This window comes from Phalaenopsis equestris, unplaced genomic scaffold (genome assembly GCF_001263595.1).
Source record: "Phalaenopsis equestris unplaced genomic scaffold, ASM126359v1 Scaffold000114, whole genome shotgun sequence".
In the NCBI taxonomy this organism is placed as follows: Eukaryota; Viridiplantae; Streptophyta; class Magnoliopsida; order Asparagales; family Orchidaceae; genus Phalaenopsis; species Phalaenopsis equestris.
In genome coordinates, this window is record NW_018164556.1 from 353,554 (window position 1) to 377,056 (window position 23,503).

Sequence of the window (23,503 nt, forward strand, 5' to 3'; positions counted from 1 at the left end):
ATATTTTTTCTGTTTTATTAAAATTTTTGTTATTAGAATCTCCCCTCCATAAAAAATTTCATTCTCGAAATTTGAAAATAAACATACCTCATTAGAAAAAGCTGAGATTCCTGCATTTCCGAAGCCTTCTCCCAAGTAGCATTCTTCTCTGATACATGCTTCCATAAAATTTGCACAAAAGGGATTTCATTTTTTCGCAGCTTCTTCAATTGGAAATCCAGTATCCTTTCAAGTTTCTCAATATATGTCAGATCAGGTTGAATATCAAATGAGTCTGCTATCACCCTACTAGTTTCATCTGCAACATACTTTCTCAGTGAAGAAATGTGAAAAACATTATGCATTCCCTGTATATGATCTGTTAAATCCAATCTATAAGCCACCTTCCCGGTCCTCTCCACAATCTCAAATGGACCGACATATCTGGGGCTCAATTTTCCTGCCTTCCCAAACCGTTGCACACCTTTCAATGCACTGGCCTTGATGAAAACAAACTCACCAACTACAAACGCAGGTCCGTACTTGACATCATAACATTTCCTCTATCTATCATGCACTGCACTCAATCTATCTCTAATCAATCGAATCTTCTCAGTAGCATCATCAACTAAATCAGCTCCAATGATCTTCCTTTCACCTGTTTCAACCCAACGTAGAGGTGTCTTGCACTTCCTTCCATACAAGGCTTCATATGTAGTCATCTTAATACTAGTTTGTTAATTGTTATTATAAGCAAACTCTATTAAAGGAATATGTAACTCTCAACGTAACTCTCAACCTCCACCAAAGTCAAGAACACATAACCTTAGTAGATCCTCCAACGTCTGAAAAGTCCTCTCTGACTAATTATTTGTTTGAGCGTGAAATATTGTATTGAAAGTCAGTCGAGTGTCCAAAGCTTCTTGAAACATTTTCCATAATCTGAAAGTAAATTTGTCATCTCTATCGGATACAATAGACTTCGACACTCCATGCAACCTCACAATTTGATCCACATAATTTGGTTAGCTTCTCAATTGGATGTCTGTCTAATAGGCAAGAAATTAGCAGACTTAGTCAATCTGTCGACAATTACCCAAATAGCACATGACCATAGCGTGATCTCAACAAGCCAATAACAAAATCCATTGTAATCTCCTCCCATTTCTACTCTAGAATCGGCAAAGGCTGCAACTGCCCTCTAGGACGTTGATGCTCTGTCTTCAGTAACTGGCAGGAAGAACATTGGCCACAAATTCTGCCATACTTCTCTTCAATCCTGACTGCCAAAATGCTTCTTTGAGATCCTGATACATTTTATTACCTCCTGGGTGAATAGTATATCCAAATATATGTGCTTTCTCCAGTATTCCCTTCCTTGGTTCATCAACAACTGTAATATAAACCTTGCCTTTATACCTTAATAAATCATCCTGATCCAGCTCATTTTTTTAAAATTGTCTTTCTAAACCTGTTCCAGAACTTTTCGAAATTTGTTATCTCTGGTTGGAAACTCTTTAATTCTATCATTTAAAGTTGGTTGCATTGTCAACTGATATAATTCAATCATGATGTCATCACCAAAATCAGCTATAGATAGCTTCAACCTCTCCAGATCTTTAACTAACGGTTCCTGTCGAGTAAATAAACAGTTCAAACTACCTGAAGTTTTTCTACTCAGCACCTCTGCCACCACATTTGTCTTCTCTGGATGATATTGAATATCTAAATCATAATCTTTAATAAATTCTAGTCATCTCCTATGCCTCAAGTTCAATTCTTTTTGAGTGAAGATATACTTCAAACTCGGGTGGTCAGCAAATACCTCACATCTAATCCCATACAAATAATGCATTCATATCATGAGTGCAAAAAACAACTGCAACAAGCTCCAAGTCATGTGTATGATAGTTTCTTTCATGATTCTTCAATTGTCGTGATGCATATGCAATAGCCTTACCATACTTCACTAGTACACAGCTCAAATCCCTCAAAGATGCATCACTAAAAATCCAAAATCCATCAGAACTCGAAGGAATGACTAATACTGGAGCAAACATTAAGACTTCAGCTTCTGAAAAGCCTCCTCACAGAGATCATACCAATCAAAATTCACCGTCTTCCAAGTCAACATTGATAGTAGCATAGCAATCTATGAAAATCCTTCAACAAAACTTTTGTAATAATCAGTAAGACCAAAAAAACTCCAGTGACAGTAGTAAGTCTTCGCCAATCTGCAATCGCCTTCACCTTGTTCTGTTTTACAGATATGTCATCTCCATTGATAATGTGTCCAAGAAAAGCCACACTTTTAAGCCAAAATTCACATTTAAAAAATTTGGCATAAAAAGTATCCTCCAAAACTTGAAACACAACATGACTTCATCTCTCAAATACACTAAAATATCATCTATAAAAACGATCACAAAAGTGTCCAAAAACTGCTTGAAGACCATATTTATCACGTGAATGAAAACAGCGAGAGTATTTGTCAGTTGAAATTTGTCAGTTGAAACGACATCACCACGGATTCATACTGTCCATATATGGTCCTGAAAGCAGTCTTCGTTGTGTCTTCTTCTCTAATCTTCAATTAGTGATAGTCTATTTGTCAGTTGAAACGGCATCACCACGGATTCATATTGTCCATATATGGTCCTGAAAGCAGTTTTCGCTGTGTCTTCTTCTCTAATCTTCAATTAGTGATAGTCTGACCTCAAATCAATCTTTAAAAATACGAAAACCCCTTCCAACTGATCAAACAAGTCATCAACCCTCTGCAGTGGATATTTATTTTTATATGTGAGTTTACACAACTCCCTGCACTCAATACACATCCTGAAACTTTCATCCTTCTTTTTCACTAATAGCACTGAAGCTCCCCAAGGTAAGGAGTTAGGCCTGATGAATCCTTTATTTAGTAACTCTTGTAGTTGGTTTTCAGCTCTTATATCTCCTTAACTATCATTATGTAGGGCGCCTTGGATATAGGCTCAGAACTTGATAAGAACTCAATAGTAAAATCAATCTCTCACACTGGTAGTAGCCCTTTAAATCATCAAGAAACGCCTCAGGATATTCTATCACCAATAGAATATCACCCAAAGATTTCACATCCTTAGAAGTATCTACTAGCTGAGCAAGAAAACCCCTACTTACATGATTCAACAATTTGCAAGATTCCATGCAGGTAAGTATCATAGATGTAAGTCCTTCATCACCAGAAAATTTAACTTCTATCTCCCTAGGTACATTTATTTTGATGGTCTTCTTATTGCAATCAATAGTGACAAAGTTTTCAGACATCCAATAAATAACTAAAATCACATTGAATTCAACCAAAGGCAACACAATAAGTTAGGTATTAAAATCCTTTCAACCAATCATAAGCTCTACCTTGCATGATTGACCAACTTCCAGAAAAGCACCATCTGGCATTCTCACCAATAGTATCACAGACATTGAAATAATATTCAATTGCAACACAAAAGTCAATTCATCAGCTATTAAAGAATGTGATGCTTCTGAATCATATAGTACTCTTATCAGTCTACTCTGAAGATATATAATACCTATCATTTAAAATCAATGCATAAACATTTAAAGTTGGTTTTTTAATATATTTAAACCCTTGTTTTATGTATAACAAGACATGAATCCTATGATGCTTAAAGTGTACTGGTTAAAATTGTTAAAAGGAAATCATACATGTGATGATAACAAGGGAGTCCTTAGTTTTCTTCTGTAATAATGCATATACTTTGGGCTGAACATTCTGCGGAGTCTGACCAGCATTTGGCACTGACCCGGAAGATTTAGCCGCCCTCGGTCTACCATAGCTTCTCTGAGGTGGTATAGCACTGCTCCTTGAGTCTGTTGGAGTCATCTGACCCAATTTGGGGCAATTCTTCGTCATATGTCATGATTGTTGGCACCAAAAGCAAGTATTTGATCCAGAAAGACGCTCACCCTATAAGACCTTCCACACTTGTCACATTTTTTTGTTTCAAACTAAGTGTCAAAGCTGTTAGATCTAGCCTTCTTAGCACTTGTACCAACTGACTAAAAAACTACCTTTGAGAGCCCTAAGGAAACCTAGATCCCTCTAAATTTCTTCTCGTTTGAATGTCTCTCCTCTTCTGGGTAGCCTCTAGATCTAGCTCAATCCTTCAAGCTCTCTCCACCAGAACAGAGTAATCATTGATTCCAAGAAGAATCAGTGGTTGCCTAATTACATCTGTGAGCTCAGTTAAAAACCGATGGCACTTCTCCTTTGCATTAGGAATCACCTGAGGCGCATACCTTGAGAGCACAGTGAATTCAGTTTTATACTGCATAATTGAGCGATCACCCTGTATCAATCTGATAAACTTATCTTGTATTTGCCTCTGGCAGACAACGACATAAACCAATCTCTAAAGGTGCTCACGAACTTACGACACTAAATCGTGTAACCAGCACTACCACCAAATTTCTCCTAGAACTGTCCACGCCACCATCTCTCTGCTCTCTCTCTAATGCAAATGTGGCTAATGCAACCATCCTTTATGAAGGGTAAGACAATCCATCTAGAATCTTCTCCACTTTCAACAACCAATTTTCAGCATCTACCAAACCTCCTTCACCAGAAAAGAGAGGTAGTCTCATATTCCGAAAAAATTTCAACTACTTATCCATCTGACCTCCTCCATTGGAACTAATATAAGTCTGAGAATTCTTAATCAACTGCGTTACTGCAGTCATCATCTCAGCTGCATCTGCATTTACAGTAATCTGTGGAGGTGCAACAGCTTTTACAGTATCATCTTTAATTTCGTCCCCCCGATTTTACATATTTTGAAAAAACATAAAAGAGATTATAATTAGATACAGCTGAATTCTTTATCAACATTACTTAAAAATTAAAGTAATCATCCTAATGGCTCTTTTAGATCATGATTAGACCTAATTGATCTGATATCACATTTGTCACAACCCAGTCCGGAGCTTAGAATTAACTAAGATGGGAATAACGATCGGATAGTATTAACATCTAATCATCCACATTTTGAAAACTTCTAATACATATAAAAGAGACCCTAACTCACAAAATGCAATAAAATCTAAAACATCCAGAAACAATAACATCCAAAAAAACATCTCAATTCAGTATTGAACAATAAATCAACATCTGAAAAAAACTGCAAAAAGCATTATTCGCGTAAAAATACCTAGTAGCAAAAATTTTCTTATAGACCAAGTCTCTCCTATCAGACATACCAATTTAAAACTTTCCTTCTACCGAAAAAAATATTTAACTTCAACTGTAAGTTAAACATAGTGAGTAATTATAATCTAATATGTATTAAATTTATATATTTCATTATGTTATGCATGAATGACCAACAGAAAGTACAGTTAATTTCATCAAAACTTTAAAATTTATCATTTACAGTTCCACCTTAAGTATTTACCGATTTTAACCTCTTTAATAGTCATCACATGATTACCATCACATCCGAAGGTATCCATAAAATATGCCCAAAGACACCCTCAAAAATGTGTCTGAAGGCACCCTCAAAATTACCCGAAGGTACCCTTAAATTGTACCTAAAGCTACACATTTACCATTTTCTTTAGCGTGCGCGGGAATATTGAATCCTCTGTGCTAGTACCATATGAGAGTAATCTTATATGACTTAAACATTTATTTATCATTTCAATTCCTTTAAATTACCTCTTTTTTAAAGATGTTAAACATTCATTTTCCATTTTCCGTTCATTTCCTTTAATTCTTAAGCTACAACATGCATACAATTTTAAAATAATTATCTAAAGCATTAAATAAAATACTTATTTAATAAACTTTAAATTTAATACATATAAAAAAATAATCACTCACCTTGCTTAGCTTGCTTGCCACACTGACTTGTGACCTTCTAGGCTTAAAAGATTCAACCTAAATTGCAGTTAAACATAAATATTAAACTTTAAATTTAAAACATATCTTATCTTTTAAAATTATCTCTCTTCTTCCTCAAATCCAAAGAATTAGACGGCCTTCTTTCTCACTTCCTAATTGTAATAAAATTTAATAACATAATCCGTTTATCTAATTGCATCATTAATTTCACTAAAAACATTAGGTTTACCATTTAGTTTATAGGCTTTAAGATCGACTCCTCCCTTACTTGTTTCACAAACTCCTTCAAAATAGAAATTTCGACATTATAGTCTCAATTCAATATGACATTGCATTAAACACACACACTCCCACAAATTCATTAAAAACTAAAATAAAACTACAGCATACCTTGAAATCTTTTGATTGATTGTAAATCTCCCCCTTCTCTCACATGAATTTCGCGTCACTTTATTACCTAAATTTTCCTTAATTTATTAGTTTCAATCCTGATATTGCATATAATTTAGCTTAAACTTTAAATAATATACACACATATATATATTTACAAAATTATAATTAAATAACATAACTTATGAAACTAAGCTAATTTGGCTTAATTAGTCTTCCCTACTCAGACGAGCTCAGTAGCTGCATAGGGAGCCTCCTCTTCTTCTCCCTCGTACGGTTTGAAAGCCCTAATTGCATGCACGGGCTCGCTCCTCCCTCAACTTCTTCCCCATTGACTTCTTCCACCATACGCGAGCACGACGACGCTCCTCTTCTTCAGCCCCGTCTCACCCCAACAAAGCACGTGAGCTTCGATTCTCTTCTCCGCATCTCGCCTCGACCCAACGAGCTCGCCTCCACTTCTCTACAAAGTCGTAGGTCACCTCTCCTCCGCTCAATTTGACAAAAACAACACCCACTTACACAAGTCGTCGGCTCCTTCCTCTACACACAAGGACAGAGTCGATGCCTTCTTCGGCTAAGGCTTAGGGTAGACACAAGTAAGAGACATACGACTCCTTTATTCTTCTTCTCCGTTCACTGTCATTGCTTCCTTTTCTAGTGGCTTCGATTCCTATTCCTCGGCCAGGGCACAGCCTCTTCTTTGATTTTTTTTCTCTAGCTCTATTTCTTGCTCACTCATTTGTTTTGAACGAGGGGGATTGCAGAATGTGCGTTAATGATGTTGTAATGGCGCGACTCTTCTAATCGTCGATGTCTTTTTCTTTATATATATATTATTCATTAATATTATTATTCTTTTCTCTTTTATTAAAATTTTAGTTATTACAGTTAGGTTGTTATTACCCAGGCATATAAGTAATTACGCAACAAAAATAAAAAATAAAAAATCGAACTTAGGAGACGGGCTTTGAAAAAAACACGGTTGAATATCCAACTTCATGGAATTGCACCAAGGAAATTAGCCAAAAGTACCAAAAAAAATCAAAAAGCCAGCTGAAAATTACAACATTCCGCCCAGCCAGATCAGTTAAAAGCTCTATGGGCAATAGAATGATAAGATGAATGAAATATCAAAAGTTAAAAGGAGCTGTCATACAGCTTTCGACTGAAGAATAGAGCTCAACAAAATTCAGTTAACAGAAGAATCCAGAAAGCGATAGCCTACCTTAAGCCATTCAAAGAGGCTGTGCTCCACCTTTGCAACTGAGACGCCAATCTTCTCAACAGGCAGTTCCAATGTTGTTGAATCTACAACTGAAGCCAGCCCATCCTCCCTACTCCAAACAATCTTGCCTTGTTGAACCAGAAGCAAGGAGTGATCTTCCATCACTAAAAGGACCCTGAATCCATTGGACCTGTCTGTTTTTACATAATTATTAATGAAAATTTTCTGCACGCTTCCTTTCTGTGGATCCAGTTCAATACTTTCTTCAAGTACGTCACTCATTAAGTCGTTAATAAACTTCACTGCAATGTGAACTTTTGTTTCCGAATGTTGCACAACTGAAAACACTTGATGTTCTTCTGTGATAGACAGAGAATCACTAAAAATAGTCGGATGGCTGAATTTATTTTCTACCACAAGATTTCCTATGCCATTGACTCTAAATAACAAAGTGCCTGCATCAGTTCTCAAGGCAAAAAGGCCAGCAAGTTTTGTAGGCACAATTTCAGCTATTCCAGAAAATTCTGGAGCAATATCTGAAATATATGTCTGATGGAAACTAACAGAACCGCTGGAAAATTTTATTGAGACTACGATTGACCTGCTGGCATCTAATGCAACCAAAATGTCCCGAGAAACCAGTAGCATACTCCCATAAAAACCACTAGGGAGGGATTTCTTGCTTTCCTTTAAAACCTCCCCATTTTTAGTATTTATGTGGTATGCAACGAACTGTAAAGAATCAAGGAATCCTACAGCATATAAGGTTTCACTGTCATCTTGCTGAAAAACTTGTTGTATTTCCAATCTGTAAGGAATACAGAAAAAAAAAGGAAATTTAAATGAATGAAGTAACATGTAGCTTTATGAGAAAATAAAAACAAGATGGTGGGTTCAATAATTACCTTTCTCTATATAATTCTTTCTTCCAAACTTTCACGCCATCAATACTTGATACCGCATGAAGCCATCCACCTCCAAAAACAAAAATTAGGCTCTCTCTCTCAGTGCCAAATTTCGTCTGCAAGATTTACAATAAATAAAACTACTAAGAAGGTCCTTATGAGGCTTGAAGCGTCAAAAGGAACAAAAACAAAAGAGAGTAGCATTTAAAAAATGATTTGTCTACCGGTACATGCAACAAAGAACTGGAAGGTGCGGAGAATTGTAGGACAGATTCCCAAATTAGCTGCCCATCTGGAAGGTTCCAGGCCCTCAAAACACTACCTTCAGATGATAGTGTAATAATATCTGAAGAGAAGAACATTCAATCCGATTAAATGAATCATGATTAGCTATATCTACGCAACTAAATTACTTGCAAAGAATAATATAGAAAAAAAAGAGACTCAGTATGCATAGAAGTATGAGGAATTCTGCACAAGAGAAAAATATCATGAAATACATGAGTACACAGAAAAACAAAAGTTATTTCATGCTTTGGTTCTTCTGACTCCAATTTAAAAAATGAGAGGATGCAAAAAAAGAAAACAATCTTGCATGCATGCTAGAAGAAGCTTTAATCACTCTTCCACCATAATGGAAAGCCAGGCTGTAACGTGGTTGAAACTTCACAGCAACAACCGGTGAGCTGTACACCCATAAACTAGCACCAACCTTCGCAAATAGGAACTGCTGTCAAAATAAGAATTCATGATTCTTGCAAGCAAGTGGTTGTACGTCAAAGAGATAAAGTTCAGAGGTCAGAAAGGAGGATAACGTTCAGAAGTATGAGAAGTGGAAAGCATCAGGGAATTTAAGTCAGATGCATGCATGCTGAATCATGTATTTCAAGTAACACCTTAATAGATAAAATCAAAAAAACAAATGTGACTTGACAATGCGAATCATAACAACAGATGTAGCAAAAAAGGAGATCACCAGAAAGGATAGCTTTGTAGGCTTTGAGAAATGAAAAGATGACGCCAGAAGGTTATTATAGGTTGAGAACCATTGGAACAAACCATCAGCCAACTTACACTTGCTTCTCCTTCTTTGCATTCTTCCCTTGACTTTCAAGCTAAGAGAAAATAGTGAGCTTAACTAATGAAGTCATTATAATGAAAGAATCTTAATTTTCAAACCAATAAGCATCGCAGTCATCATAACACCTGGAAAAAAACTTTTCACAATCAAATACTCTCCATATCTGGAAACCATCAACCAAATTAGTAGTGGATATGAACAAGTTCTGCCACCGAAGCTAGTGATGCTTAAGGGCTACTCTCTAAAATATAATAAAAACTCTGGTATTAATTTTCTTGTGTGTGTGTGAGTGTTTCTTTCTCAACTTTTTGGAGCTTTAAGGTCAAAGGCAGTATTACTCAACTGAGTCAGTAGTAATTTTACTGTAAGTCTTTGTGTGAGGCTTATGCCAAATTCAAATTGTTTGGACAAAACAGTTAAGTTAGGTGTGATGTTGCCTCACTAGTATTATTGTACATAAAACATTAGAGGGTTTTCTAGTTGCTGCACTGATAGAAACTGAGGAGATCTAACAAAAGTATAGATCCTAATTGAGGCAGCAATCCATATGCAATTAAACTAATATAAAATTTCCTCAATCTTGATGAGCACAATAAGTGAAATAAATGACGAAAAACAAATAGCATAAGATCGCAATTATTTATTCTATCTTCGAGCGAGAAGTTTAAAGCAAAAATATGACAGGAAAATTTGTTATATGACTAAAACTTTAACAAATAATAAACCCAAAGGCACCATATTTTCCTTCTAATAAAAGTTCGTAAGACATTCAAACTATGAGAAAAGTCATCAGTTGAAACTTCTGCCATAAGCAATTCTTCTGAATTTTCACACATCACGTTCTTCAAAGGTTACAACTTCCTAACACCCCTACAAATTTAAACCGATAAAGACAACCTGATCAATACCCCATGAAGGTAAAAATTATGATCGTGATATAGTTTTATGGATGGGGAAAGTATGTGATATAGTTTTATGGATGAGTAATTTAATAGGCTTATTTCTGTCATTCTCCTTTGGGTAGGGACTCTTTATATTTTGTTTAATCAGAGTATTCCTAAAATTTTAACGAAAGGTTTTATGATAGGATTTGAACTATATTTAATGCCACATTCTCTTGATGTTCTATCAATTTTTGTTTTGTTTCAAGTTATCCCAATTTTCAAGAGGATTTTCTTTGGTTTTGTAGGTGGGAAGGCAAAGATGGTCTGAGAGCAGTCCAGGACTTCACCACAATCAATTGTCAGAGCTCTAGAGTCTCACTAGGGTTGGATACACTGGATACCTGCTGCTAGGAAGAGTTCAGTGGCAATGACTTGACCAACTCGTTGCAGGTAATGGGCTTCACGCAAGAAACAAAAAGAAGAGCTGCTGCTTTGCAGGTTTGGACATAAATGTACTGCAGCAGTTTGCAGTTTGCAGTTTGATCTATTTCTAATTTCTTTGCAGGTTCGTAAGTTATTTGGATGCAAGAATGAAAATGGGAAGGCAGCAACCATTCTTGCAAAAACATATAATAAATTCTCTAAATAGCCGCAGGACTAATTTTCATGAGCCAAGAAACCTTCCAATCAGTTCTGATGCTGTTTACTTAATAATTAATATAGGGTTGCAATTGAACAAAGCAGAACTTAGTACATCATTGATTCGATTTGAGTTGGTCAGATTACAACTTATTCATAATCTATTTAACCTAAATCCAAACTTTCACATATAATTTGTTCTCTTTTGGCTTAAAAAACCTAAGAAACAAGCTAAATATTCAAGTTAATACTTAAGTTCTCATTTAAAAATTAATTTTAAATATAGACAATCAAGAAATTCAATAAATTTGGAATTAATATATAATTACTTGCTACCAATTAAATTTAAGAGCAAGATTTCTTACTATCATATGATATAAATAAGTTGCACTTGTGATGTTGATTTCTTACACCTTTCCAGATTTAATTAAAATTTAGTGAATATTAAGGTTAAATTATGCCAAATAAATTGGGCAAGTAAATCTTACATTAATGCTGCAACTCCCAGGAAAATTTTAATTTATGGGATTTAAGGGCTCTTACTCTGTGTCATCACTTCTTTCATAAATTCCTCCTACACGTCATTGGTTATGTAAATTTCTAACCCAAGCAAAGCTCCTACAAAATTTCCTAATATCTTTCTCATTAAAACCTTGGGAGTTGAGAGTTTCAAGATTATGAGTAGGGGGGCAAACGTGGAGAAAACGAGGGGTTGCGGCTTACAGTAAACTAAGGAATTTAGAAAGAATAGTGTTTACGATGTCAATTAGTAAGTTTATAATTATAATTTACTATTTTATATTTTATAAAATTAATAATTTTTTAGTAATAATAACAATTGATGCCTAAATGAATTGATAAAGCATACTGAAAAATACTATTACCGTCTTAAAATTAAATATTCTTTACATCAAAGTTACAATTCAAGGATCTAAGAAAGTGTTAAAACTAAAAAAAATAAAAGAATTAGATTATATTTACGCACAATATTGACTCTCCAATGGATAGGAGATTTAAGCTTCTATTGATTAGGAGAAGCAAGAATCAGAAAACATTTTTATCACCACTTCATTATTTTCACTGGACTTCAAACCAGGGGATCTAAATGAGTCATTTTATAGTTTTCATGTATTTGGAGATTTAATTACTCGGTTGTAACTTTATCCGTACCTAGCTTGTAGACTTTTTTCTCTGACAATTCTAAGTAATTGTCCTTAATATTCTGATATCCTATGATGCACGGGCACGGATATGAGGACACGGACACGACATAATTGAAAAAAATAGAACACGACACGTTATGGACATATTTTATATTTAATTAATTATTAATATAAATAATATGTTTTCATTATTATTTATTAGAAATATCATAATGCAAATTATAAAAGAAAAAAATTAAGCTTCATAATTTAATTTATATTATAAAACCTCATGCTTATGAAAATTAATTTTTAAAATTAGATATAATATATTTCAAAAAGTTCATCTAACTTATCTACTAAAATTTTAAAAATTTTATGATTCAAAAGAGGGAATTAGTAATGCTCGGCTTCAACAAATATTGGACGTACCTTCGATGCTCGATTTTAACGAATTTTGGAGAGAGCTTCAACATGACAATAGATAGGGCAGTTTCAACGATGAGTCATAAATAAGGCTATATGTATATTTATAATTTCCTAGTTTTTATATCTCATTTACTCAAAACAGTGTTAAGCTCATGTCTGATGCGATCTTGAGATGTGTCCAGGAAGTGTTCACGCCTGAAAAAAATTCAGACATATATTTTATAGTATCAGAGAAGTGCCAGAGCGCATCAAACAAGCGCCGGTGTCTGATACATATCCAAGACGAATATAGTACATTTTTAGAAGTGTCGGTACTACACAGCAAATATTTTTTTTTTCATTATAATATTTCAACTTTAAGAAAGTAAAAAAAAATAAAAAAACAAATAAAACATATATTTGAATTAATTAATATCATTATTATATTTAGATAATCAAGATAACATATATAACCACATAATAATAATAATACAAATATATGATTAACAATTAATACTAAACATTATTTAGAATTAAGCACAAAAACCTGTCATTGTCGAGTCTCAAGCTCTGAATGTAAAAATTGGATGTTTACATTAGATACTCGACAGTCAGCATAAAATTTTTGTCAAAAAATCATGACACAAATACTTTAAATTTTTATGTAAATGTCAGGGTCCCATAGAAGCGACGCGCTGTATACTGTGAAAAGTATGTAAGGGTTGTTATGCCAGCGTCCGGGTGTAGTGTCATATAAGCAAAAGTTCTCACATTACAAACGGATGCAGGCAAAGAATTCGGACCATGAAACTAATATTAGGATAGGACATCGGAATATAATTACTCTCACATGTAGATTAATGAAATTAATAGATATTATGTTTCATATGAAGATAAATATTTTGTGTATTTAAGAACTAAAAGGGTTGGAGAAAAGGCTAAAAGCATTGATAGCTTAGCTTTTAAACTTTGGTAATCAGGTAGGAGTCAAACTATAAATGGTGTGTATATAATTATAGATAAGAGTTCGAAAAATAATATTGCAAAAATTAAAAGAATTAGAGATAGAATTATAACATAAAAAATTATTGTCAATACTAAGATTAATGTTATAAATGATTATGCTCCTCAAGTATGTTTGAATATGTGTTCAAAAGAAAAATTCTGGAATGACTTAAAATAATTAATACAAATGATACCTCTTGAAGAAAGAATCTTTATTAGAGAAAATTTAAATGGACATGTTCATAGGGTGGTAGAAAATTTAAAAATATTCAAGGTAGTTACGTTTTTGGAGTGATTAACAAAAAATAAAGAATCATGTTAGTAGAATCATATTAGATTTCTTTAGCATATGATTTTGTTATTGCTAATACTTTATAAGAATCATGTTAGATTTCTTTAGCATATGATTTTGTTATTGCTACAACTTTATTTAAAAATAAGTGATGAGCATATTATTGCTTATAAGTATGAATCTAATTAAACACAAACTAATTTATTTCCTTATAAGAAAAAGTGATCGTCACGCATGTAAAGATTATAAAGTCATCACAAATAAAAAAATTAAGTACTCAACTTTAAATATTTGTTCATGATTTTAAGATGAGAAATTATAAGAAAAAGAATACAATGAAATATTGTCATAAAATTAGATGGAGACACATAACAGACCAAAATAAAATTATTTTTATGAGTAAACTTCAAAAGTTTAAAATTCGAGATGTTCATGAAAAAACTAATTCTATAAGGGATAAAGTAACAAGCAATATTAAACAAGTGACAAAATATATATTTGAAGAATGAAAACAAAAAGTTTTTATAATAAAAATATTTTGTGATGGAATAACAATGTGAAAGAAAACATAAAATATAAGAAATTACGTTAAAAAGTTTGTTTAAATGCAAAAGTTTAAAAGAATGGGAAAAAAATAAGGTGACCCATAAGGAGCCTAAGAGAACAATTTGTGACACTAAAAATTTTGCTTTTAGTGATCTTTACAAAAGATTAGATGTTAAAGAGGGTAAAAATATATACATAAACTAGTCAAACAAAGAGAAAAGAAGCAAAAAATTTTAATTCAAGTAAAATGCATTAAATATGAAAATCAAGCAAGTGTTTTCCATAGAGAAAGATATTCAGCATAGTTGGGTGAGTTATTTTAATAAATTTATCAATGAAATTTTTGAAATTATAATCGACCTTAGCAATCTTAATATCGTTAATAATAATGCATAGTTGGGTGAGTTATTTTAATAAATTTTTCAATGAAATTTTTGAAATTATAATCGACCTTAGCGATCTTAATATCGTTAATAATAATAAAACGTTTTATTTTTACCTTTACATTAGCAAAAAAGAAGTTGAAGAGACTTAAAAAAAAACCAATGTTAGAAAATCAGTATGACCCGATGATATTCCAATTTAAGTGTGAAAATATTTAGGAAATTTGAGAGTTTCTTAGCCAACTAAACTCTTTATTATTATTTTAAAAACTAAAAAAGATGTCTAAGAAGTGGAGGAAGAGTATTTTGGATCACAAGAGAGTGCAAATTATAGAAGAATTAAGTTTATGCGTCATACTTTAAAATTATGGAAGATGGTACGTGAAACAAAGATTTCTCATAATCAGGTTGGATTTATGTCAGGAAAGTCTATTGTAGAGCTATACATTTATTGAGAGGTTTGATGGAGATGTACAAAGAGTGCAAGGAGGATCTAAATATGATTTTTACTGATTTAGAAAAAGCTTAAGGTTCCAAGAGAAGCCCTTTGGAGAATTCTAGACAATAAAGGTGATGATATGACTTATATTCAAGTCATTAGAGATATGTATGCTGGAGTTGTTACTTTTGTTGTTCGAAAAAAAGGAGGATTGACCAAGTATTGTCCTATTTCAGTTGGATTACATCACGGATCTGCTTTAAATTCGTATCTTTTTGTTTTAGTTATGGATACTCTTCAACACATTTACAGAAAGATGTAGCTTGGTGTAGGTTTTTCGCTAATGATATCCTTCTTGTGGATGAGAATGGATGAAGAGTTTAGGAAATACTTGAATTATAGAAGTCTACATTGGAGTCTAAAGGCCTTCATTTGAGTAGATCTAAAACTAAATACAAGGAATGTAATTTTACTAGTAGTAGCTCTAGTGACAAAGTTGTAACTATGGTGATTAAATCATTAAAAGGTGTGAATGTTTTAGGACTATTGTTCAAAATGATGGTGATATAGATGGGGAAGCTATTAGTAGAATTCAAGTTAGTTGATTGAAGTGGAGGATTGCATTGGGTCTATTGTGTGATAGAAAAAAAAAATTAAGATGGTGGAGAGACCTACAATGCACTATAATGTTAGCCTTTAAAAGAGAAGCAAAAAAATAAGTTGAAGTGTTTTCAAGATGAGAATCCCTAGGTGGATGAGTGACTTGACACTTAAAGACAAAATGCAAAAAGAATATATCTATGATAGGGTTGGTGTAGCTCCAATGGCAGAGAAGATTAGATGAGTTGTCTTGGATAGTTTGGTCACATTAAACGTCAGTCATCTATGATCCGATTATGACAGCAGATGTTTTAGATTTGACTTATGTTGAGAAAGGCAGAGGTAGACCTAAAAAGACTTTGGGCATATTGTAAAAAAGGTAACCTTAATCTATTAGAATTAAATGAAAATAGGACGCAATGGAGAAAAATGATTCATGTGGCCGATCTCACTTAATGGGATAAAGGCTTGAAGTACACTGATTCATTTAAAACCCTAGATAATATGATTTTCCTTGTACTAAATATTATTTAAACTTACTTAATTAGTAACATGAACGAACTTCAACGAGAATTAACCGAGTCAAGTTCGAGTTAATCAAAAGTACACTGATTCATTTAAAACCCTAGATAATATGATTTTCCTTTTATTGAGCAATTAAATAACTAGTTCTCTTTGCAATAAACTACAGTTTGTTAGAAAATTTCAGCAAACTTTTGAATCTATTCATGCAATCTAAATTGAAGACAGTAGCTTTACACAGAGCTTTGAAGATCACGGCAAGGTGCAGGTGATCACCGAAAGGGCCTGAAACCACTGTATTGCAAAATATCTCTTGGCTGGGATACTAGAGAGTGGGAAACTTCAAGAAGTGCCTAAGTCGTACAAGCTAAGGGAACAGCAACCAATTACCCCTCATTGGATCTGGACTGAATGCAACTGCTGGAAATTCCAGCAGGACATCATTCAAGGAATTTTTTGCGAGGGAGGAAGTTCAAGCTAACAATTTTCAGCACTGGCCCCTTGCCAACAAGAAATTTTGTTGGGAAAGCAAAATTATCTAAGTCATTTATCATTGTCAATAGCCCTTCAAAATTTTTTATTCACTTTTATTGCTAGCATGCAGTTTCAATTAGTTTTGCAACACACTAGAGGTTGTTGTCATCTTGTAAATGTGCACTTATTATAGCTTCCTTTCACAATCATTTGGCATCAAGTGGTTAGGATACCGCCTAAGAGGAATAGTTGACATCTGGCTCAAGAAATCGCCATGGAAAACCTCAGAAGATAAATCAACCGATTACAACATCTTGTGTTATTTGAAATGCGGAAATGTGATGCAAATTCTTTACATCAAACGTTCCAAGAATCATTGGAAGAGGACAAACCACAACAAAGATTTCCAAGAATTTAACCAATAACGCAATATCAAAGATTTTAGGGTGAAGGTTAATATTCTATTTTTTTAGGAGGTTTGAAACCGGTTGCTTTTATCATTTGGTTGCAAGAGGTAGATGTGTGTTTGATTATACGAAAGTAGTAATGTACCAATTGACTAACGAGTTGAGTTAGTAGCCATTAAGTTGAAAAAGAGAGCTTTCATTGGTTAGAAAACCTCAAAAAAGGCGAGTTAATTACAGCAAAGAAACAAATTTTATATGTGCATAAATTTAAGGAGATACACAAGAAATACTTGCAGTCTCATTTTAGACAGAACAGCAAAATCAAGCTCCATAATGTCAACAAAAGTTATCAGTATATTGATGAATTTAACTAGTTGACGTTGACGTCTGATTTAACAAACCAAAAAAAGGCACACCATATTTTGCATCCCACAATAGCTAACATGGTGCAACTACAACAAAAACCTATCGCTTTCTAATGTTATCAAACTAGCATGAAATGTTAAAAAACAGCAACAAAACCCAAAGAGCTTCCACTGATGTAAGTACAAGAACCACACAATTCATGCAATGAAACATGTGAAGACACAAAATGCCTTCCCCAAATCTGTTCAATCTGACCAATCCCAAACTACCAGTGGGAGAAAAGTACCAACACTAATAAGACCCAACTTATCAAATGTTAAGTGCCTATGATTTGGTCATATTGCATCAAATTATCTACACCGTTGATTTCACTATTAGAAGAAGCTCATAAGAAAACAAAATCCAAGAAGAGGATCACCACAACCCAAAGGCAAGAATTTGTTATTTATAGAGTGCTAGGCACCACTATTGACAGAATTGGAGCGAAAAAATTTCATATGAGGTGCATTCTTTAACGGGAGATACGCAATCATTGATGAAGTTATGAGAATGTCATCTATACAAAAATGGTAAAAAAATTGAACCTTCTCAAACAAGATCATCATATGCCTTACAAGCTCTCATGTTTAAAGAAGTAACATAAAATTAAAGTAGCTTAACTAAGTTTAGTACAAATTTCCATCAGCAAAAATCTTTACGATAAAGCAAAATGCAACGTTATTCCAATGGTTAATTGTCATTTACTGCTAGAGAGACTGTAACAATACAACAGAAACGCTATCTACAATGGTTACAAAAACATTTATGCTTTGGAATGCAATTACAAGGACTTATACCACTACAACAACAGCAAAAGGATTTATACTACAACGTGATAGAATTAAAGAAGTTGCAAACAACACTGAGGTCTCCAAGTCAACATTCATAAATGCCATACATGACTTAAAGCCTATTCATAAGCTGGTGATTATGGAAAAAAACAAAATGAGCATGTGCCAAATGAGGATTAAAAATACCAAGAAACATACCAATGGTATGCAAATTAATTGGGCCGAAATTTTTTCATTCTTCATCTATAGTTCGAAGCACAATTCGACAATCCAAAATAAAATTGTTGATATCCTTAGCAAAAAATATGCTCTACTCAATATTCTTCGACCAAAAGTGGTACAAAAATAACCTTATCCCAACAAAAAAATTTCTTCAATAAGGGGGCAGATGCCAAGAAGATCGTCAAACACATTAAAGCACGTGCTTATAAGATTTATTTTTTAAGGGATCCCAATATATTTGCAACCCCAAACGTTACATATTTTACCATACTAGGGGAAAGAAAAGACATTGAGTGCAAGTCTTCTTCAGCTTGGGGGAGAATGACATAGTTTTATATTTTGTGTTCCATTAACTTGCTAATGGGCTCAAGGGGTTTTTTTAGAATGGATTAACAACAGGATTTAACTTAAATTCTGCCAAATACTGGAAAAGGCTATCTTAAATCATTGGATTTTCTAAATTTAGATTTCACCAATTTTCATCATAAATATGGTATATACAAAATCTAGTTGTTCGGCAAATTTAAAGGAATTTAGCAGAAAGAAAGGCACGAAAGAGAAAAAAGGGGAAGAAATATTGGCCTACAAGCTTCCATCGCGGCTTCTAACTACACTTGCAAGCGCCAACACAAATTCTTGCCGTGACTTGTCACTCAGTTGCAAGCCATATCGCAATTATTTTTCTAGTGTTTCAGGTAGGAGCAAAAAGGGGAAGGAAGATAAGGGTCTAGGATAGGGCTTTTGGTAAAAGCATAAGAGGGGAGGAAGATGAGTGTTTCAAATTAGTAGTAAGAGAATGGGGATTAAGTACACAAAATACTCATTTAATTTAATTAATAATATTGATTAGATTAATTAGGCTACTAATTACAAAAAATTTAAGTAAATAAATTAAAATGGTCATCTTTGAATTACTAAAAAAATTAATTTTCATTAAATTTATAACTTATTAAAAGATGATACATAAAAATAGTATTTTGTGAAAGTTAACTTTCACTTAATTTAATTAAGCAGAGGCTATTTTAATTAATTTAATTTAATTAATTAATGCTTAATTAATGGATAATAAAGTACCAATCATTATTTAATTAGTTTAGGATAGTTATAATTAATCCTGAAAGAAGTTGTCAAGATTTAACTAGATTTAGCAAATCCAAACAATTTTTTCGGGTTTAACAAACACCTAAATTTTTATTGAATTTGGATTTACATAATTTACTACATCCTACTAATTAAATCCCAAACAGCCCGTCATTAGGGTATTTCTACAATTTTAACAATAAGTATGCAAGATTTTATGCTCAATTTAGGGACCTTGGGCTTGGAAAGGAGAGAATGAAAGGAGTTTTATAACGGAGTCTTGGAATCCGCCATAAATAGTCAATGGAGCTCTCCAAAAAATCTTCTCTGATGGTTGTCCACAATTGAAGACAGTGAGCACCAACTGATTGGAAGGATTTGGTGGAAGGGGTCCCTGGAAGGATTTGGTGACAGTGGGCTTCAAGCAAGAAACAAGAATAGGAGTAGCAGTCTTGGAAGGATTTGGTGGAAGTGGTCCGACCAACTTCGTGTAAACAGTTGGCTTCAAGCAAGAAACAAGAATAGGAGTAGCAGTCCTTTAGATTTAAGCCTCATTTGAGGTTGCGGCTTGCCTCCGTCGTAGTGGAAACGAAACAGAAATGGAAAAAACTATTGTTTGGAAGAGTTGTCGCGAAGAACTTCGCTACCACCGCAAAGCTTCACTAGTGAAATTCCGAAACAATGAGGCTGAATTGTCGGACCGACGTTCCGCATTAGGTAAGTACAAATTACCAATTTATCCGTCGTTGCTAAGATTTGCTTCCCTCTACAAATTTTACGATTCTTCTCCCTATTGCGATATTTCTCATATATTTATTTTAACTTTCAATCTTTTATGTGCATCTTCTCTCAACCTTTTAAATGCCTAAACCATCAAAACCTATTTCTCACATTCTTAAATTCGAAAATTACTACTTCCACTGCCTAACTAATATAATCATCTATCACTTTATTCCTTTTAAACAGTTATTTGGTTTTCAATGGTTATTGTGTTGCCCAACACTAAATTTTATATTGGAACTTTACAATATTCTCAATTTGCAAAGTAGCCTTAATTAATTTGTAACTTTTCATCTCCAAACATCAACTTTAACTATATCAATATCCATCTTTATTTGAATAAAAATCAACACGACATGACAACTAATCACATGAAAGAATCACAAAGCCTCTCAAAATTATTAGTTGTTGATTATCAACTTCACATTTAGTAAATTCTCAAATCATATACTCAATCATTCCTTCGCTATCCTAAGCCTCTTATATTTTAAGCATTTTACTCCATTATTATAGATTCCACCTTATTAATTCAAATTCTTAAGCATAACTCATCCTAAGTATTTTTACGAGCACCATCCAAGTGACAAAATGATATGATCTTAAAGTGCATGATGTACATTCACAATGACCTAACATGCATCACTCAACTTAGTTTAATGTCGACCATTTCTAAATTATTCACATGTTCAAGAAATTTAAAATACTTTCAAAAAATAGCTTTCCATAATCCCATCAAATGAATCCCTAGGTAACTTATAAAATGTCATCAGAGTAAGGGGTTGACCATAAGCAACGCATCATAAATGTAAATCAAATCAATGCCTCACTTCAAGTCAATGACAACCACAAATTTCAGATAGACAACTGAAATTAAATAAACTATTTTAGACTTTATGCTTCAGGAAGATTATAATGAGGTATGAAAATTGTACCAAAATCAAACAATAAAAGATGTGATAGGGTAATTACAATAAAATCGAGAAGTACCAGCATTTAACCAGCACCTTACACAAACAACTAAATAAGGAAAAACAAAGGAGGTGGATAATTACATTTCCCAAGAGCAATATCAACTTGATTGACAGGGTCATTTTCTCCAAGAACATGACGCCAAACTGCATGAACAAATGAAAGACAGTTTTAGATAAATAAGAAATCAGTGAAAAAAAAACATGTCATTACTAAAAGCGGAATTTACATACATAACACACAATTCTTAGCATTTACTTATCTCGCACCTAAACTTTAATTTTTATATCCAAAGCACCCTACCTATGGAAAATGTGTAATCCACCTTTTCATACATCTTTTCAAACATAGGAAAGGGTGCTTAGTTTGTAAAAATCAAAGTTTGGGTGTGAGATAAGTAAATTCATAAGAATTGGGTGCTATATATGTAAATATCCATAAAAAAAGACATCAAATTTGCATTCTTGAAATGTGGACACGACCAAATTTCCTCCATAAGCACATTAAAAAATGAATGTAAGATTTGATGCATCTTATACATAGCTGATAGTCTTACATATATCTCCTGTCCGGAGGTCAAGAGATGCAATTACATTCTCTTCTGTGGAAACAAATACACGTTTTCTGCCTGTTTTATGACTATGGAAAACAGCATGTTTTGTTTTTCCTATGTATCTTTGGTGCCTGCAGTACAAACAAACAACCCAATCCGCTCAGGATATCAAACAATGAACCACATCTCATGTGCAAACATTTAAGCATCTAACCCACCAAATAAAGGGAAATATTTGCATACGGAATACGCACGCAGCTCTGCGTGCGTACTCCTTTAACCACGTAATACCCTCATAATAACTTATGAATAACATCGAAATAGAACCCGCGAAGGTTATTGAAATGTTATTAAGATTATATGTTATTGAAATTAATACCTCAATAGACTCCCAATAACCCCCTAATAACCGCGAAGCGGAGGTTATTGAGTGGATATTACGCACGCAGCTCTGTGTGCATATTCCGTATGCAATTATTACGCACGCAGCTTTGTATGCATATTCCGTATGCAAATATTTCCCCCAAATAAATGGTGCAATAATAATTACATTACAGATTTACAGTATAGCATTTTAAAGGAAACAATTTTAAAAACTAGCTTGGCATCGGCCCTTGACCATTAACTTCAGAAGATATTCGGGATCACTTTTGATTTTTTTTTTTTACTGTTTCGATTTAAAATTAAACATGTACGGTATGATACGACATTCTTTGTTGTTTTGAAAAACACTCAAAACAACTTCTATATGTTTTGAGTGTTCATAAAAACTATCTACTTTATTTTTAAAAACAAAAAAAAAACATGCAAAAAGTGCACTAAATAAACATATTTTAAAATAAAAGCAAAAATAAAAACTAAAAACAAATAAAAAAGTGATCCCAAATAAACCTTAAACAATTCAGGCTATAGAAAAATAAAACAACAAATCCTAACCATGTTAGTAGGTGGCGAAAGTTTTCATTAGTTTTTTTTTTTTTTTTTGGGGGGGGGGGAGGGCGGGGGGTGAAACCCCAGTGAAAACTGGGGCATACGTACACTCTAAGAATGATAAGACTGGACAAACCACTTTTTTCTTAGAAAAAAATAATTTTTTTTGGGAAAATACAACTTATAGACAAAGTATGCTACTCTAATTATAAATATTATATTTGTCATATTTGATTTACAAGTCCTACAACACAATGTAATCAGAGACGTGGATACTATATCAACATTTAGGTTACTTTTTCTTGGCCCGGAGATCACAAATTCATTTCATGAAAAAAGTTTAAAATGGTGTGTAATGATAATTCTCATCTTGAGATCCTTGCAACATCTTCATGCATTTGGAACGCCTTTTTATTATATAATAAAAACTACTATTTTACATCTATGATTTGATAAAAATGTTTGTTACAGTTGTGAACAAAGAAAATTTTATTTCTAAAAAGATGCATACATGTAAGGTTTTATGCCCATTCTTTCAATGGGGAAT

General features: G+C 33.2%; 1 protein-coding gene across 1 annotated transcript in view; it reads right to left on the minus strand.

The window, feature by feature from the left end:
• The window catches only part of LOC110020977 (ER membrane protein complex subunit 1), a 55,128-nt gene that overhangs the window by 29,941 nt on the left and 1,684 nt on the right, over nt 1-23,503 (minus strand). Inside the window, exons 2-6 of the mRNA XM_020719286.1 lie at nt 22,030-22,157; nt 21,557-21,619; nt 8,629-8,750; nt 8,405-8,520; nt 7,500-8,307 (exon numbers count right to left, since the gene is read on the minus strand). Coding sequence (XP_020574945.1) covers nt 7,500-8,307; nt 8,405-8,520; nt 8,629-8,750; nt 21,557-21,619; nt 22,030-22,157 — 1,237 coding nt within the window. The remainder of the gene's footprint in view (nt 1-7,499; nt 8,308-8,404; nt 8,521-8,628; nt 8,751-21,556; nt 21,620-22,029; nt 22,158-23,503) is intronic.